The 19,136-nt window shown below is 40.9% G+C and overlaps 1 protein-coding gene across 2 annotated transcripts in view; it reads right to left on the minus strand.

Moving 5' to 3' along the window:
* The window catches only part of PPM1A (protein phosphatase, Mg2+/Mn2+ dependent 1A), a 49,394-nt gene extending 47,391 nt beyond the window's left edge, over positions 1 to 2,003 (minus strand). Inside the window, exons 1-2 of one of the 2 annotated variants that reach the window (XM_049611519.1) lie at positions 1,676 to 2,003; positions 91 to 180 (exon numbers count right to left, since the gene is read on the minus strand). In XM_049611519.1, the coding sequence (XP_049467476.1) occupies positions 91 to 180; positions 1,676 to 1,967 (382 nt within the window). In that variant the 5' untranslated portion in view covers positions 1,968 to 2,003. The remainder of the gene's footprint in view (positions 1 to 90; positions 181 to 1,675) is intronic. The other variant, XM_049611521.1, reaches the window with a different exon arrangement.
* Between the last annotated feature and the right edge of the window lie 17,133 nt (positions 2,004 to 19,136).

A 19,136-nucleotide genomic window follows, 5' to 3' on the forward strand; every position in this document is an offset into this window, starting at 1 on the left:
GCTTACTATCTCCTAAAACCACTTTGCCCCACACCTCCTAGATCAAAAAGCAATCTATTTTTTCTTTTTGTCATTCAACGAACACTTAGCTGTTTTTGAAGCTGTGAAAGGCATTTCCAATTTTTTCTACATGACTTTTTTTGAGGAAGTTTCTGTTCCTTTCACGTTTAGGCCTGGAACCTGACAACAGGATAAAACAGTATCACCAAATAGTCCCTGGGAGGCCCATTCTTCAAGGAACCCAAAAGTCACTCTACCCAATATCTATGGTGTTCGAATTTCTTAGAATAAGATGACAATGGATCTTTTCCAGGTATACAACGTGAAAATAAAATTCACTTATGCATTTGGTCCCAGTATCATCTGAGGACACATTTCCTAATTGCTTCTCCATACACTTGCCAAAAAAAAAAAAGGAAATTAGATCAAAGATCTTTGAAACTGTTCTGTATTGAAATCCTTAATACTTCAGACAAGTAACAGCATGATTTGCATGCTAGTGGACTCATTACCATTCTGAAACTGAAAAGCCCATGTGGCAACCACCATTTGAAGTGCCCTTGGAAAACAAATTTTCTTATTCATAAGGCAGAGCCCGGACAGCCAATGGCAGTAGTGGACCACAGTGAACTTGAAGGGCTTTCCTATCTTTCTGCTTCCTTCGTTCAGGCTCCCATATCTTTCTTCTCTCTGTTCTACACTTGGAGGAGAATCTGGGTCAATTATAGCAGAAGAGGCAGAAAAATAGAAAATATGAGCATAAAGAGATTTTGAAGAAGGCTGCACAGTGTACCACAGACTGCTGATAAAGTTGTACCTTCCTACTATTTCTTATTTCTGGATACAGCCTGCAGGGACATTTTGGTATGAACTAGGAAACTCATGGTTTATAAGCTAACATTTTAAAGTTTGGAACAAAGATATCTTAGTATTGTCTGAATAAATATGCTCGATCTTATAATATCCCCCTCCTTATTATTATACTAAATATTATGTTTCCTAAATATGCTATGGGCAAAACCCAACTATTTAGAAGGGAGGAAAGGACATTGAAAAAAGAGAGTTAAAAGTTTTCTTTTTGTTTGAACTACAAGGCTTTGCTTGGGCCTCCTACACATATTTGGGATGTTCATAGTGAGTTTCTGTGAAACATCAGTGAGCATATATTCCCATAATTGTTTTTTAGTAATTTTTATAGGTACAACACAATCCTACTCTGCGTCAGAAATCTGTTTACATTACAATTACCAAAGAGGAAGGTTTTCTGAAAGATTGGCTTTCAAGTCCTGAATTTAACTGTATGTGATTAGCCTAGTAATTGGGAGGCATGCGGTGAGGATGGGGGTGGGGGCCCGAGGTGAGGAGTCTGAAGCTCAATCTGGTTAACAATAACACTCTCTCTTCTTTCCCTCCACAATCGTAATTTAAAGTGAAGGTTAAATCACTTGTTCCCAAATTACTATTGTGAATCCACGCAGGAGAGTCACCCATGAGACATCCTGGCTTGGGCCTCTCAAAATAAGGGTCGCCCTTTAAGTGACCCCTCTAGGAAGCACCTGAGAATTCCCCTCGCCTCAGCCATCCATCCTTTCCCACTGAAGTCAGTCACTCACTACTCAAGAGTCACAAAGTCAAGCAGAATGAGATCCAACTCTTCCTCCTCCACCTTCATTACCTGTTCCGTGTTTCTTTCTCACATATATCCTCTTCATATGTCTTCCTCTTCTCTCTTTTCTCATCACTCTTCTCCCTTTCTTCTGTTCTTTTTTGATCCCCTTTGCCCTTCTTTTCCCCATTCTTCTCTTCTCACTTTTTCTTATCTTAGCCCAAATTACAGCCTCTGCTACGCACTTCCTCCTGAAGCAGTACAAATCGGTGGATAGAGCCCCTAAACTAATTTTGTTGGTGGGGGGTGTACCCCCCACCCTGGTCCTATTTTCTCCATCGTCCCCCTCCCCTTGCACCATGTCAAGTCATGAAACACTTAGGTCTTTAAAGGACTGTCACAGAATGAGAAGGATTAGAGAATCCTGCCCTGTGTGACATCACTGAGGCAGCTCCATTAGGGTGGAGCAGACTGGAGCCAGCAGTCTTGTGTTGCCACTGTGACTCCTCCTAGGCCTTTTGAGGGAAGTGCAGGCCGCCATGAACACCACAGGCCAAGCCTTGGAGAGTCTTTAGAGGAGGCTATCACCTCCAGAGAACTGTATATGGCCACAGCTCCACAACATTGGTGTGGATCCTTTCAGACAAATTCATTTGTTCAACAGATAGTTATGGTATGCTAGGCTGGAAGTAGATAAGGATATGAATGGGCAAAGGCCTAGCCCTCAAAGATCTGATATTATAATCAGGGATATAGACACAAAAGCAAACAAATAAGGAAATTAAGATTGTGATCAGTGCTATGAAGAAAACAGATTGGGGAGATGATTTGAAACAGGTCTTCAGAGAAGACCTTTGTAAGAAGGTAGCATTTGAGCTAAAGGATGAGGAGGAGTTAACTTTGCAAAGAATCAGGGGAAAGCTTTCTTGGCAGAGGGGTCAGCATAGGCAAAGGGCCTGATGTGGGAAGACTCTGGCAGAAAAGTTGTCTACAGGCCAAAGAGAAGTTCAGCAAGCGTAAGGTATACATTTTTTATAAAGGCAATCAAGTTTAGAATTTCAACTTGGGATATTTGGGATACTTAATCAAATTCACGTAGAAACCACCTTCAGCAGAGGGGCATGATCCATACAAAATAACTTAGTGAATTTGTGTGGCCCCAAAAGGAAAGCAGCTTGAAAAATCAAAATTACAAAATCAAAAGATCTTTATTCAATAATTAAAAATAAGAAGCATTCTATACCCCCAGGGAGAGATCCCCTCAGACAATCCAACAACAGCTAGAAATGAGTAAAAAGAATCTCTTTTCTCCCAATATAGATAGCTACTCTCAGTAAGTGAAGACTAGCAAAAATTTGGACTTCTCAGAAACAGTTTTTCTGGGTTTACTGTCTATGGTAGGCATTACAGAGGATCTCAAACCATATCTTTGAAAGCTGCAACACATTTTGCATCCTTTTTTTTTTTTTTCATGTTTATTTTTGAGAGAACACACATGCGAGCAGAGAGAATCCCGAGCAGGATCTCTACACTGTCAGCACAGAGGCTGATGTGGGGGTTTGAACTCACAAACCATGAGATCATGACCTAAGCCAAAATTAAGAGTCAGATGCTTAACCATCTGAGCCACCAAGGTGCCCCCCTCCCTCCATTTTGTATCCTTACTGATGGTGGCCTGGTTGAACACCAGTGATAAAATGACAAGCATAATAAAGACTTTTTTCTGTATCTGGCTCTGCAGTTTTCAAAGCACTCTCACTTAGACCAACCAGTTTAATCCTCACAACATCCCTTGTGCGTAGGCAGGGCAAGGACTGTTGTTCTCATCCTTTTCCATAGGAGAAAACGAAGTGTCCAGTAGCAGCAATACAGGGGCACCGGAAGTAATGGCTGGTACCCAGATTTTCCCCTGCATCCTACAGATCATCTCTAGCTTTTACATGCCAGTAATAAAGGCAGCAAGGAGACTCAGTGGAAAGTGTATGGGCGTAGAGTCAACAGCGGTGTGTGGAGCTGGCTTATACTAGCATTGAGAGCACACTTAGATTTTCAAGGAGTTTGCCAGTAGTTTGTTAAATAAAGCCACTATTAAAAATTAAATTATATAAAACTTCAAAGTAAATAAAATTTAAGCAAAGATAATGTGTATTAAAAACTCACCACTTCCAAATTATTTTAATATAGCTTATTATTATCTGTGCTCTTGAGGTTACCTGTCTTGTGTCTGTGTGGTGAAAATTCTCTGTAATGTGTTACTGCACATCTCTTCTCACTGCTCTATTCAGTGACTTCACTTTAGTGGCTTGAAATTGGCTATGAAAGGAGTATTTACACCATGGAAATCAGCAAGTGCCACCATTCAGGACTTAACTTATCACTTTGTTGATTGTCTAGACTTAAGTGACAGAGAAACTGTCAATGCAGATTAAACTTTAAAAAGCATGTTGTGGGCACCTGGGCAGCTCACTTGGTTAAGTGTCTGGCTCTTGATTTCAGCTCAGGTCATGATCTCATGGATTGTGAGATTGAGCTCCATGTGGGGCTCTGAGCTGGGAGTAGAACACTCTTAAGGTTCTCTCTTAAGGGTCTCCCTCTGTCCCTCCCCTGATTGTGTGTGGGAGCATTCTCTCTCTCACTCAGTAACTAACTAACTAACTAACAAATAAATAAATAAATAAATAAATAAAGACAAATACAAAGCATATTATGTCTATAGCTGTTACATGGTGACTGGTACACAACATCCAGTTCTGTACTAGAGCTACTCAGATCATTGACAAAGTAAGTCCCCATACACGTTTGCTGTTTCAGTTTTATCTTAAATATTAATCAATAGGCATGTCAGAACTACATTTGGAAAAGCTGATTGTTACACATTTACCAGCATTCCACTGGTTCTCATCCACTGTGCCAACTGGGCCACTTACTGGCTCTGTGACCTTAAGCAAGTCATTTAAATTATTAGCCTCAATTTCATTCTCCATGTTCAAACCCCTTGGACATGGCAGGGATTTAGGGATGCTGACCCCTTGTACAGTTGAGAATCTGCCTATAACTTTTGATTCACCAAAAACTCAACTAATAGCCTACAGTTGATCAGAAGCCTTACCAATAACACAAAACACATATTAACACATATTTTGTATATTATATATATTATATACTGTATCATTACAATAAGCCAGAGAAAAGAAAATGTTAGTAAGAAAATCGTAAGGAAGGGGAAATACATTTATAGTACTGTACTGTAAAAATTCTGCGAAAAAGTGGACACATGCAGTTCAATCCCGTGTTGTTCAAAGGTCAAGTACACTTCTTCTCATTGTATTGTAAGATTTAGAATAGATGAGGCACCCTTGACCACCATGTCCTTTTTCCTTCTCACTGGTAGATCCTTCTCCCACTACAGTTTGTGTATGGATAATGCTCTCTCAGTCTGTCTTGTAGTCTAGAGCACAGTGTCCCAATCTATGTGCCAGCACACACTGGTATGTATTGAATGGGTTAGAGATGTGACACAGTATTGATCCCTTATGCCTTTGGAATATTCCAGTAAGGGTCAACTACTGAAACCTGAGACTGTCTTGTCTGGCCACAAGCAACCTCACTCAGGTACCCCTGTATGTCATAAAAACCATAATCTTCCAGGGCACCTGGGTGGCTCAGTCGGTTAAGTGTCCGACTTCGGCTCAGGTCATGATCTCACGGTTTGTGACCTTGAGCCCTGTATTGGGCTCTGCACTGGCAGCTCAGAGCCTGGAGCCTGCTTCAGATTCTATCTGTCTGTCTGTCTCTCTCTGTGCCCCTCCCCTACTCACACTCTGTCTCTGTCTCTGTCTCTCTCTCTCTAAAATAAACATTAAAAAAATAAAAAAAATAAGTAAAACATTAAAACAAACAAACCATTATCTTTCTTATTTGTGTCATGATGTGAAAAAATTCGGAAGCACTGGCTTAAGGCATGGGTATGTGACGCAATTCTAACCAACGGAACCCAGGGAAAAGGCTTGGGAGATGGATCTGGGAAAGATTACTCTCCCTAATAATAAGAGTCACCCAAGAGAAAATGCCTTCTTCAACCATAAGCTGTTACGTTTATGTCTGAGCCTGGAACTTCTGAGCCATCTTGCAAAGAACCAGTGTAACAGGGAGGAGGCGAATGATGACAAAGGTTGGGTCCTGCACATTGTTGAGCCATTGAGCTCTCCCTGCAATTGCCTACCTTGGGAATCTATTTGGGGACAGGGGTGGATAATAAATATTTCTCATTGTTTAAGCCACTCTTATTTTTGTATTCAGTTATTTGTAGTTAAGAGCAGCTCAATACTGCAGAAGACCTGGACATCCTTGACACCTAGTAAGTACTTAATAAGGTGCTTGCTACCAAAATACATCCTTTGCCTTTAGAAAAGCTACAAGATGAGATGTATACTTATCTTATTCTTTAATAGTTGAAGGATTTGTTCAGTATGTTGATTCATTTTTCATCTCTTTCTTGTTTCATAAAAGTGTTTCTAATTGGGTAGTAAAAGCAGTAATTGAAAAGTTAAGTCATTTAAAGCTTGAGAGGGATTGATGCAGAGATGTTGCTATGCCTTTTCTTGAAAGCTCTAGACAAACTAGAGCTTTATTTCTTAGAGTTTTGCTTCCAACTGTCACCAATTCCATTCTCCTGCTCTTTCCATTCAAGGAAAACTTCTCTCTTCCCTTCGTGGAAGACTCTCTCCTTTCTTTTTGGCTGATTATTTATAAAACCCACTTAATAAGATAAAAGCCAGCATAACGGCCTTTGACCCCCCACTCAGGGGGTCCTTGGAGAACATTCTCAACCTGTTATTGGTACAAACATGGCAGAGGCCTCTTTGTAGAGAAGCAGCCCATAGAAGGAAGAATTCAGATTAGCATCAGAGACTGAAAACTCTAGGGGTGCCTGGGTGGCTCAGTCTTCAACTTTGGCTTAGGTCATGATCTTGCAGTTTGTGAGTTCTAGCCCCACGTCAGGCTCTGTGCATGAAAAAAAAAAAAGAGATAGAGATAGAGAGAGACATACAGAGAAAGAGGGAGAGAGAGAGAGAGAGAGAGAGAGAGAGAGAGAGAGAGAGAACTCTAGAGTCTATGGTAGAGGCCAGACAGATCCATAAGTGTGAGATCAGGCTGGGTATGACCCAACAGACCATGGTGAAAACTGTGGAGGAGGAGAGCATATTTATTCATTTTGAAGATATTCAAAACAATCATTTTTAAATACTTTAAACATATTAGAGCCAAAGAGGATATCCCAAAGTCTATCTCTGCTCTATCTTGTGGACAAGTTATTAACCTCTCTTAGTCTTGGTTTCTTCATCAGGACATGGAATAATCGCCTTGCAGAAACAGATGAGATCTTGCACAGAAAGAACCTACCACATTGCCTGATACCATGGTGTGCAGACACACAAGAAAATGTAACTGTTACTTTAAAGCACATAATGTGATATTTTTAATAATAATACATTGTAAATGATTTGACACCTGCTGTGCAATATTTTATCTCTTCCATAGGCCTAGTTAGGTTCATATAGACTTGTCCCTTGCAGGGCTAAAACTGTTCTCTTGAAGGCTTGTTTTGACTTCTAGCCCTTTGGCTTACTGAGGCCTGCTGGAGTGTTCTGCCAATCCCACCACTGCTGACCCTTTTTATGTGAGTTTCACTTCATGTCATCTATACCAGAGGTAACCATTTGGTTCCGAACCTAAACCCTGGATTGTTCTTCTTATATTGCTTTAAAAGACTGACTCCAAACCCTAGATTTTATGTGTGTGTGTGTGTGTGTGTGTGTGTGTGTGTGTGTATGTATGAAACTATATATGTTATATATATAAAACTATATGTATATATATAGAATATATAACATATATTATGTTATGGTATTTGTAATTTTTATACTATAGACTTGAGTCACCATGCATTTTATTTAATCAATAGATATTGAGTACCTTGAAAATGCCAGCTACTGCTCTAGAGGCTAGGGATCTTTTTTTTTTTTTTTTTCGACTGAACCCCCAGGCACCCACCTAGAGGGATCTTATGGTGAGGAGGAGGGGCAGTTTTCATAGACCTTACTTGGGATTAATAGAAAACAAACAAGATCATTACAGAGGAATAAATAATGGATGTGGAGCAAAGTATGATGTAGGCAAGTAGTATGGGAGAGGGGGCAAAGGAGAGGTTACTTGATACCAATTGGTGAAAGAAATCCTGTTAGAGGAGGTGGCAGCTGGGCAGGCCTGAATCACAGAGGAAGCCACCATGTAAAAATCTAAGGGAAGACCCAAGCAAGAGCAAAGGCCCTGGGGTGGGGGTGATCTTGACATGTCAAGGAACAGACAGAACTCAGGGATGTCTGGGGCACAGTCAAGGCGGGAAAGAGTGCTATGTAGTCAGGGTACCTATAGGCCACAGTTAAGGATTTTGATTTTATTTTAAGTGTGATGGAAAACCGCTGGAGGTTTTTATGCAGGGGGATGATGTGATCTGATTTGCGTTTTGCTCTGGTTGCAATATGGAGAAGAGATTTTAGAAAAGCAAAAGTGGAAGTAGAAAAATCCTTTCATGTCAGTTTCATAAATCCTTAAAGAGGAAGTGAAATTAGTTTCAGCTTTAAATGGCATAGAATGATTACATTTTGGTGATAGGAATATGGTCTTTTAGAGAGCTCTTGTTACTGGAGCTATGTCTTCATTTTCTGAGAACTATACTTAGATATTTTTGCCAATGACTCATCATGTAACCTTTCTTGGTAAGTATAGTGAAATGTTGCAAGAAGTACCTTGTAGGAAAGGCCAAATTAAGAGTAGGTAAGACAGACACCCATTTAAGTGGTTCAATTTCAGGTGAATACTTAGTGCCCTCAAAAATATTCTCCAAGAACCTCATTACCCTCTCTCTCTCCCCTTGATACTTTCCCAACACACATCTGAAGGCTGAAGACTAAAATTCGACTAATTATTTATACCTTGTGCTATACAGTGAGAATGATAGTTTAGGTGTCCTTACCTATGGCGGACATTTACATCTTAATATGAAAGTTTTTAGATCTTTTGAATAGTCAAATTTTAATACTTGGGAAGCAAGTTCCATGGACATGCATTAGTGGGATAGGGGAAAAGAAATTTACAAAGGAATTTGGCAAAGACCTCAATAAAATTAAAGATGAATTCTACTTCTTCCATAGCCATACCTAGTTTCAGTCTTGCTCATGGACCAATGAAAGAAATACAAACACTTCACATGCTTAATCTTATTTACTACAGTTTTCTTCCTTTAATTTAATGGTCATATATAGGTAGTTTTCAAAGTAAACCTAGAATAGGCCCTTGGAAAAGGATCATGACTAATTTTACGCTTAATAATCTTATAACTTGTACATTATAGATACCCAAGAAATATTTCATAATAAAAATTATTATGGCTATTATATTACAATTGTAGAATCTGTAGTCTCTGCATTGATGACCAAACAACAATTTCTGCCTATAGTGCCAAATTCAGCCTGTGCACTAGATGGTATAAATCATAAGCATCTACTACTGGGAAAATAATCCATCATTCCAAACTAAGTACAGATGAAGATCCTATGTGTCAAATCCATTAAAAATGGAAAAGGATGCAAATAATAGTTGATGTAATGTAGCGCAAACCTCCAATTTACCAGACTCTGATATATGTCATATCCATTCTATTAGAAATACCTGTTAGAAATAATTTGTTATTTAAATTATATTTTATAGAAATCATAAGTTCTTGAAATAAATATTTAATAAAATATGTGAATGAATCTTTAGTTCTAAAGAGCCACATGTACGTGTCCTGGGGAGGGGTCAGTAAAATTACTGACCTTTATCCAAGTAGGCAAGACATACAAAACTCTTTTGTGTTGTCAATCACAACAAAAGCATGGAAAGGTTAAAGGGAACAATGTGAGTACTTGAAACATGGGATGCCAAAAAAAAATCTTGGCCTGATATAAAATACCAGTGATTTATATGGCCTGGTGAGTCATGTGTATCATATCTGGGTTATGTACCCATAAACATTGCCTTAAAGGCAGTTAGACTATTTGGATTGTCATCACTAAAGTCATCATCACATGTCAGTCCTGCGTGAATTCAAAAGCAAAAGCTAAAATACAGAAACACATGCAACTGATAACAAATAAAATTTCTGCTTCCTACGCCTAGATTCCCAAAAGCAATGTTACAAAAGGGTGTTTAAAAGTCCATGATATGCTCTTTGTAATTCTATCTAAGTTGGATTAGATACATCCTTTTTGGTTATTAATATTTGTCTGAAGGCTGTTAAGGACAAGAACTTTCACTGACTGGATAAAATGCTCTAGAAGACATAAATCACAACCCCCACACCTATGGAAAGAATTGTTAGTCAAACACCAAGTTCAAAATAAAAAACACAGTATGTGTCAAATCCCATTAAACATAGCAAGAGATAAAAATAATGACTACCATTTATTGGGCACTTCCTTTTTTGCTAGAATCTTTATCTCTGCACTATCTAATTGAATCTCAACAATATTCCTTCAAGGTAGCTGTCATTACTGTATTTCACAGATGAGAAATGGAAGCTCAGAAGGCTTAAGTCACTTGTCCAAATTCACAGAGCAAGTGAGTGGATAGAATGTGAATCCCATGTGACTCCAACTTTTGCTGTTTTTTATAACATGAAACTACAGTTTAAAATATAATCTTGGCATCTATTAAGACATCAGGTTATACAAGGACCCTCTGGCCTGGGGAATCAGAACCCAGGGTTTCAGTCTTGGCTCTGATGCTATGCCACCAAGTGCAACTTAGGCAAGTCATTTCATCTTTTTTGAATTTCAAATTTTCACATATGTAAAAGGAAGGTGTTGAATCAAATAATCTTTACAGTTCCTTCCATCTTTAACATTCCACTACTCTAGCAATGAAATTGGAACTGGACTCTGGAATTGGGCTTCTATCTCTTCCATATTCTGGTAACAGTAATGCACATTTCTTAAGAAGGAACTGCTTCTTCCTCACAGTATAATTCCTTTATTTGACCCCAGAATCTGGTGAAGGGTTGGACACATGACCTACGTGGACAAATTGGAGTAAATCCTAGGAATTGTTTGGGAGTCCTTAGAGGAAAGCCATCCTGTTCCTCTATGATTGTTAGCAGGAAGAATGATGAGAGTTTAGAGCTTCTAGGGGCATGTACAGAGATAGCCCCTTCTCTGGATTGTTTAGTTTCTAGAGGCAATGAATTCTCTGTTTTGTTAAACTGATTTAAATGGGAATTTTCTCTGGCTCCTAGAGTCACAATAGGGCTACTCCTTGAAGGATAGGTTGGATTTGCATTTGGAGGGGACTTTTCAGAGGGGAAAGTTTTGAGATGGGCATGACTGTCTTAACTGGATTGGAAGCTAAGTGTGAAGAGGCAATTAGATACCAGGAATGAAAAGTATGAGACTGAATTGTCAAAGACATTGTAAGCCTCCGGGAGGACTTTAGCCTTGGATGGTTAGGTCAGATTTTATTTTTCAAAAAAGACCCTTATCAGGGGCACCTGGGTGGCTCAGTTGGTTAAGCATCCAACTTTGCTCGGGTCATGATCTCGTGGTTCATGGGTTTGAGCTCCGCATCAGACTCTGTGCTGACAGTGGGGAGCCTGCTTGGGATATTTTCTCTCTCTCTCTGTCTCTCTCTCTCTCTCTCCCTCTCAAAATAAATACCCCCCTCCAAAAGGACCCTTATCATATTTCTAGGTCTAGGTCTATCTCTCCTCTCCTCTTCCAAACCTTGCCATTCTTCCATCAAAAGATGGGAGACAATTTATATCTTTTCCCATTGATCTTAGGTAAGTCTTTATTTTTTCTATTTTTATTTATTTTTTATGTTTATTTATTTTTGAGAGAGAGAGAGACAGAGCGTGAGCAGGGTGTTGCAGGATTTTTTACCACAATACCCAGGATTCATTGTCTCGCCGCTTCAAAGAATGAAGAGGTGGACACAAAATGAGCAGTAGGCAAAAGTTTATTAAGAGTATAAGATTAAAGGGGTGCCTGGGTGGCGCAGTCGGTTGGGCGTCGGACTTCAGCCAGGTCACGATCTCGCGGTCCGTGAGTTCGAGCCCCGCGTCAGGCTCTGGGCTGATGGCTCAGAGCCTGGAGCCTGTTTCCGATTCTGTGTCTCCCTCTCTCTCTGCCCCTCCCCCGTTCATGCTCTGTCTCTCTCTGTCCCAAAAATGAAAATAAAAAACGTTGAAAAAAAAATTAAAAAAAAAAAAGAGTATAAGATTAAAAAGGAAGAATAGTAGGAAAGCTCTCTGTATAGAAAGGGCACATTCAAAAGTGAATGCCCAAGACTATAGGCAAGGGTCCTTGCTTTATAAGGTTCTGGTCAGCCCCCCTTGTTCCTTCTCAGGATCCACCCTTATTGCCTTGATAGCTCTAAGTGCTGGGCTGTCCATTCCTGATTGGCTCATTTTCATTGTATGAGGAGTGGTCTATGGCCACACTTAGGTCTTTCTCAAATTCCTGAGGGAAACCTGAGGGGGAGTAGGTGGGATCTGTTACATTCTTAAGAGGAACCTTAAGCCTGAGGGAGTTTGGTGTGGTCCAACACTCCCAGCATTGTTCCAAAATATGTGTTTTTTCCCCACCCAGGGACCTCAGGTTCTAATCCTTCCCTCTCTGCCTATTTTATCCTCTTTTCCTATTACAGGGAGAGGGGCAAACCGAGAAGGAGACATAGAATCTGAAGCAGGCTCCAAGTTCTGAGCTGTCAGCACAGAGCCCAATGCAGGGCCTGAACTCACAAACTGTGAGATCATGACCTGAGCCAAAGTCAGATACTTAACCGACTGAGCCACCCAGGCACCCCTGATCTTAGGTAAGTCTTTAAAACTGCCTCAACCAATAGAATATGATTGACACAACACCGCATCACTCCCACAGCTAGGTCTTAAAAGGCAATATGGTTTCCATATGGTTTTCTCTCTTTCAGAACATTTGCCCTTGAAACCATACTACCATGTTGTGAGTAGAAGCCATGTGTAGGTGTTTTAGTTGACAACCTGTGCAATAAAGAATTTGGCCTTTCTCCCCAGTTCCTGGGAAGCAGCCCTTAAAACCTTGGAATGTCCCAAGTGATAGGAGTATCTTTGTTATTCATCCTGTTCCCTGATAGTTTATGCTGATAGGCTGACTAATGTGGGACCTTAGGTAATTCAAACAAATGTGATGACTCAAGATAGAAGATGCCTATGCCTGAAAGACCAGTCATGTGACTAGAAGTTTGGGGTTTTGAATTGGGTGATATTAACCCAACTTATGAGATGGGGGTGGGGGTGGGGGTGCGCCAGCTGGAGACTGAGTCACATGGTCAGCGATTTAGTCAATTATGTCTATGTAATGGAACCCTAATTAAAACTCTGGACACTGTGGGGCACCTGGGTAGCTCTGTCGGTTAAGCATCCAACTTTGGCTCAGGTCATGAACTTTCAGTTCGTGATTTCGCGTCCCCCATCAGGCTCTGTGCTGACAGCTCAGAGCCTGGAACCTGCTTCCAAATTTGTGTCTCCCTCGCTCTCTGCCCCTCCCCCGCTGGCGCTCTGTCTCTCTGTCTCTCTGTCTCTCTCTCTCAAAAATAAATAAAAACTTAACAAAAATAAAAACACAACACAAAACAAAAAAACCTCAGGACACTGAAGTTTGGGTAAGCTTCCATGGTGGACAATATTCTGTATATTATCATATATCGATGTGCTAGGAGAGTGACATGCTGTAGCTCCACAGGGAAAGGACAAAGGAAGCTTCATATCCGGAACCCTCCCAGACCTCACCTCATTTGTCTCTCCCTTTGGTTAGTTCTGATTTGTACCCTTTAAATTAATCATAAGAATAGCACTTTCCTGAGTTCTATAAGTTATACAAATCAATGATTTAACCTGAGGAGTACTGAGAACCTCTGAATTTAGACAGCTGGTCAGAAGTGAAGGTGGCCTAAAGACCCCAAACATGTGGCTGGTGTCTGAGGTGAGGGAAATCTTGTGGATGACTGTGCACTTAACCTGTGCATTTTGGCCCAACTCTGGGTAGTTGGTGTCAGAAGTCATTGCACAGCCCCAGCTAAGGTCCAAGCTAACTGCAAGCATCAGCCATCAGTCATGAATAAGACTTCATCTGACTTCAGTACACAGTCATCAAGTTATCCCTAGACTTTGGGTCTTCCAGTTGATGCCCTAGACAATGTGGGCCAGAGAGAAATCATCCCCACTCCATCTGGCCCAAATTCCTGTCCCACAGATCCATTAACATAATAAATAATTATTTTATACTACTACATATTAAGGAGATTTATTACAGAGTGAATGACAACCGGAATGTATTTTTGTACCTGGGAGTGGGATGGAATTGTAACAATATGTAAAACATGAGGCAGTGGCTTTCTGACCAAGTGGAAGACAGAAGGTGAAAAGTTGAGGAGAGTTAGTGAAGAAAGTTGTTTGTAGTGTGAAGGGGCAGGGACAGAGGATAGATTTCAGGCAGAAATGACATTAAAAAAAATTTTTTTTTTTCATTTTTAGAGAGAGACAGAGAGCATGTGTGAGTGAGGGAAGGGCAGAGGGAGAGAGAGAAAGAGAGAGATAGGGAAAGAGAATCCTAAGCAGGCTCCTCACTCAGCACAGAGCCCAATGCAGGGCTCAATCCCACAACCCTGGGATCATGACCTGGGCCAAAATTAAGAGTCAGACACTCAACTGACTGAGCCACCCAAGCACGCCAAGCAGAAATAACATTTTGCACACAATATTGGGCAAAAACATATGAAGTTATCAAGCAATTTCAAATAATTTAATAGTGCCTGGTTATTTTGTTTGGAAAGGAGAGTAATGCAGTAAAAAATTATGGGGGAGAGGTGGGCCTCAGCTTAGGAACTGAGGTGCCTATATGCTATATTGAAGTTTTATAGAAGGACACCGGTAAGCCATGCAAGATTCGATAGGGAAATGATAGGATTTGATAAGCCTTTTGGAAGGATGAGCTGGAGGAAATTTGGAATCTGGGCTGGAAGGCAGTGATCTCAGAGGTTTAACATTATGCACACAGTTGGAAGTCGCTGTAGGGTTTATCGACATCCAAAAACATATTAGAAACGACAGGGTCATTTTGAAAAGCTAGTTGCATCCATTCCTGTAGTAATCATGACAAACCCAGTGTGACTGGCAGCCAGAATAAGGGAAAAGGGGGTAGGTGGTCATAAAGCAATAGAACAGGAGGATCCATAGCATCTAAAGTAGACAGCCTTCTAAGATGGCCACAACGATCCCCACCTCCTGCTATCCACATCACATTGTAATTCCTTCCCCTTGCGTGTGGGCTGGACCTAGTGAGTCCTTTCTAACAAACAGAATGTGGCAAAAGTAATGATGTTACCTCCAAGATTAAGTTGCAAATGACTGTGGTTTCTGTCTTGCTGGAACTCTCTCTTTCCATTCCAGCTTGTTTGTGCTGATGAAGGAAGCTGGCATGATGTGAGCTGTCTTCTCCACAGAGAGGTCCATTTGGCTGGGACCTAGAGGCTGCCTCCAGCCAAGAGCAAGTGAGGAACTGAGGCCCTTGGTCCAACAGCCTGGGAGAAACTGAATCCTGCCAACAAGAGCATGAATGAGCTTGGAAGGGGATCCATCCCCAGTTGAGCCTTCAGGTCACAGCAGCTCTGGCCAACACTTTGATTGTACACTGTGCCAGAGGACCCTTGAGGAACCTTGAGCCAGAAAACCCAGCTAAGCCACCCCCAGATAACTGACCAGAAATTGTGAGGTATCATGTGTTTGTTGCTTTAAGCCACAAAGGTTTGGGGGTAATTTGAAAGCAACAATAGATAACTAATATAGCATTGAAGCCCATGATTTCTACTCTACCCCTAGCAATATTACAATGATACTTAAAAATTTTTTTGCAACATTGTTCTTTATACATCCCTAAATATATATGGTACATTTGCTTCAAGTTATGGTGAATAAAAACAAGTTTCATCTTGAAACATTTTTGAAAATTTAACATCTTAAAGAAATTTTTTTAAATGTTTACTTATTTTTGAGAGAGAGAGAAACAGAGTACAAGCAGGGGAGGGGCAGAGAGAGAGGCAAACACAGAATCCAAAGCAGGCTCCAGGCTCTGAGCTGTCAGCACAGAGCCCGACATGGGGCTCAAACTCAGGAACTGTGAGATCATGACCTGAGCCGTAGTCGTAGCTTAACCGACTGAGCCACCCAAGCGCCCCTAAAATTTAACATCTTTTGGAGTGATTAGAGAAGTCCTGTAATGTCCCAAGCCCAGGAAGTCTACAATTTTGGAAACTGGAATGGGTTAGGAAAGATTATATTCTCTTGTTTTCCAAAGACATTCAAATACTAGCAAGTTTATTCCAAATGTGTTACTAATAGTTTTCTTAATTGAAAACTAGAGTGTACAGAGGGCAGTCTGCAAGCTGCAATAGGCCTAAAGAGTCCAGAATTGTAAATAGGGAGGGTGTGGACCATTAACATCTTACAATTATAATTCTTTAATTCTGTGTGTGTGTGTGTGTGTGTGTGTGTGTGTGTGTGTGTGTTTTAAAGCAAATACTCTCACAGTGTGGTGAACAGAATAATGGCTCCACCAAAATGTTCACCTCTAATCCCTGGAACGTGCAAATATGTTACGTTACATGGCAAAAGGAACTTTGCAAATGTTATTAAATTAAGAATATTGAGAGGGCGCCTGGGTGGCTCAGTCGGTTGAGCGACCGTCATGACCTCGCGGTCTGTAAGTTTGAGCCCCGAGTGGGGCTCTGTGCTGACAGCTCAGAGCCTGGAGCCTGCTTCTGATTCTGTGTCTCCCTCTCTCTCTCTCTGCCCCTCCCCCACTCATGCTCTGTCTCTCTCTGTCAAAAATAAATAAACATTAAAAAAAAAAAAATATGGAGGTGGGGGGGGTGCCTGTGTTGCTCAGTTGGCTGAGCGTCTGACTCTTGATTTTGGCTCAGGCTGTGATCTCACAGTTCGTGGATTCGAGCTCTACATAGGACTCCTCACTGGCAATGCAAGTCTGATCAGGATTCTCTCTCTGCTCCCCACCCCAATTCAACAAACTTTAAAAAAAAAAAAAAAAAAGGATATTGAGATAGGAAGATTATCATGGATAGCCTGAGGTCTAGTGTAATCATAAGTGTCCTTGTAGGAGTGAATCAGGAGGAGCAGAGTCAGAGAAGGATGTGATGATGGAAGCAGAAGTCAGAATGATATGAAGAAAGGGTCACGCGTATCTCTAGAAGAGGGAAAAGGCAAGCAAACGGATTCCTCCCTAGAGCTTCCAGAAGGAACATGGTGCTGTAGGGAGATCTTACAATTTCTGATCTCCAGAACTGTAAGATAATACATTTACACTGTTTGAAGCCATTGAGTTTCTGATAACTTGCAATAGTAAAGCAAATTTGCAATTTGTAAAGCAGCAACAGGAAGCTAGTGCATATACTTTACTTCTTTCGGATCTAAATTTGCTTCTTATTGTAATCAGGCTATATTTTCAAATCTAATTAAATAATGGCATTTTATTACAGAAAACCAGCTGACTATCAAAATCATTTGGAAAACTTTTAAAAAATACATTTCCCTAAGCGTCATCCCCAGGGATTCTAAGGTGGGAATTATTGCTACAGAATGAGTATGGCTAGAAGGGAGAGCCCCCTCTAATGGGGTGGGTGGTTAAAGTGTAAATGGCAACTTTAAGCCCATTTATGGTTAAGATATATTTTTAATGAGACTTTTACGATCAGACTATTTTTTAAACCTATTTTTTAATCCTAGGTTTCCTTTTCCAGCATTCAAAGATTTCCCTTCTGATGATCTCCTATGAATGAACTTGGCTGCAAGCATTGCAGAGAGAACCTGATTGCAATCCAGTGATGGTAAACCAAAACCAAAACCAAAACCAAAAACCCTTTATGGGACTGAATAGGTACTGACACAGATATACCAGCACCACAGTGGGTAGAAGATTGTATTAGTGCCCTGGGGCTCCCGTAATAAAGTACCACAAACTGGCTGGCTTATTGTATTACAGTTTGAGGGCCACAGTCCAAAATCAAGATGTCAGCAGGACCATGCTCCCTCTGAAAGCACGAGGGAGGCATCTGTTCTGGGTCTCTTTCCTAGCTTTGACAGCTTGGTTTGTGGCAGCATAGCTAAAATCTTCACATGGCATTCTCCCTGTGTGTGTCTGTCTCCAAATTCCCCCTCTTTATAAGGACACCAGTCATACTGGAATAGGGGCCCACCCTACTTCAGCATGACCTCAACTTAAGTCCTTACATCTGCAAAGACCCTATTTCCATAGAAGGTCACATTTTACAGTACTGAGGGCTAGGACTTCAACATATGAATTTGGGCAGGACACAATTTGACTCAAAACAGGGATGTAGGTCCTGGGAGACTGAAAACAAGGCTTGTCAAGGAGATGGTGGGGTAGTAACAGCTGCCTTTTTTTCTCACAGAGACTCTCAGAGTAGGTGCTCTTCTCTCTCGCTCAGAGATGATGAAACAGAAACTGAGGAGGACTAGGCAATTTCCCTGAGTTCGCACAGTTAGGGGCAGAGCTGGGTGCCTGCCCAGGTTTATCTGGCTCCAGAGCCCAAGCTTTCAATCACTCTGCCACCTCCAGGAATAATCACGAGAGCAAAAGCCCTGGTTTGTAGGCCTAGTCCTGCCACAAAATAACATGAGACATGTAATGAATCATTTAACTTCTCTAGGGCTTAATTTTCTCTCCTGTAAAATGAGCCTAATAATAATATATGGGGAAGTACAAGTGCTTCATAAACTGTAAAGCACCCTGCCATTGTAATAAGTGTTATTAAGAGCAGCATCAGCATAAGGCAAAGACAATTAACATGTTCTCAGTGGAGAATGAGGATAGATTTCTCTTCCCTGGGTTTTTAGACTCTGTATTGCTTTTATGACCCTCCACCTTTCCTATGTGGGCCTCTCCCTCAGTCCATATACCTATCGTCTCATCTTTCTCTTAATTCAGACCTCCTGCCTTGAGTGAACAAATGAATTCCAGGCTCCTTTTTGTTTTGTTTTAATGAAGTTTCCTAAATTAAAATCATTGTTTCATTGAGACAGTTCTTTGGGTAGCTGAGAAAAAAATATAGTGTCTCAGTTCAGGCTGTTAAAACAAAAGTACCATGGACCCAGTGGCTAATAAACAACAGAAATTTATTACTCACAGTCCAGGAGGTTGGGAAGTCCAAGATCAAGGTGCCAGCAGATTAGGTATCTGGTGAGGCCTGCTTCCTGGTTCATAGATGGCTGGCTTATTCCTGTTTCCTCACATGGTAGAAAGGATGGGGGAGCTCTCTGGAGTCCCATTTATAGGGGCAATAATCCCATTCATAAAGCTTCCACTTTCATGAGCTAATCTCTTCCTAATACCATTACTTTGGGGCTTAGGATTTCAAAATATGA

Source organism: Panthera uncia (genome assembly GCF_023721935.1).
Source record: "Panthera uncia isolate 11264 chromosome B3 unlocalized genomic scaffold, Puncia_PCG_1.0 HiC_scaffold_1, whole genome shotgun sequence".
Taxonomy (NCBI): domain Eukaryota; kingdom Metazoa; phylum Chordata; class Mammalia; order Carnivora; family Felidae; genus Panthera; species Panthera uncia.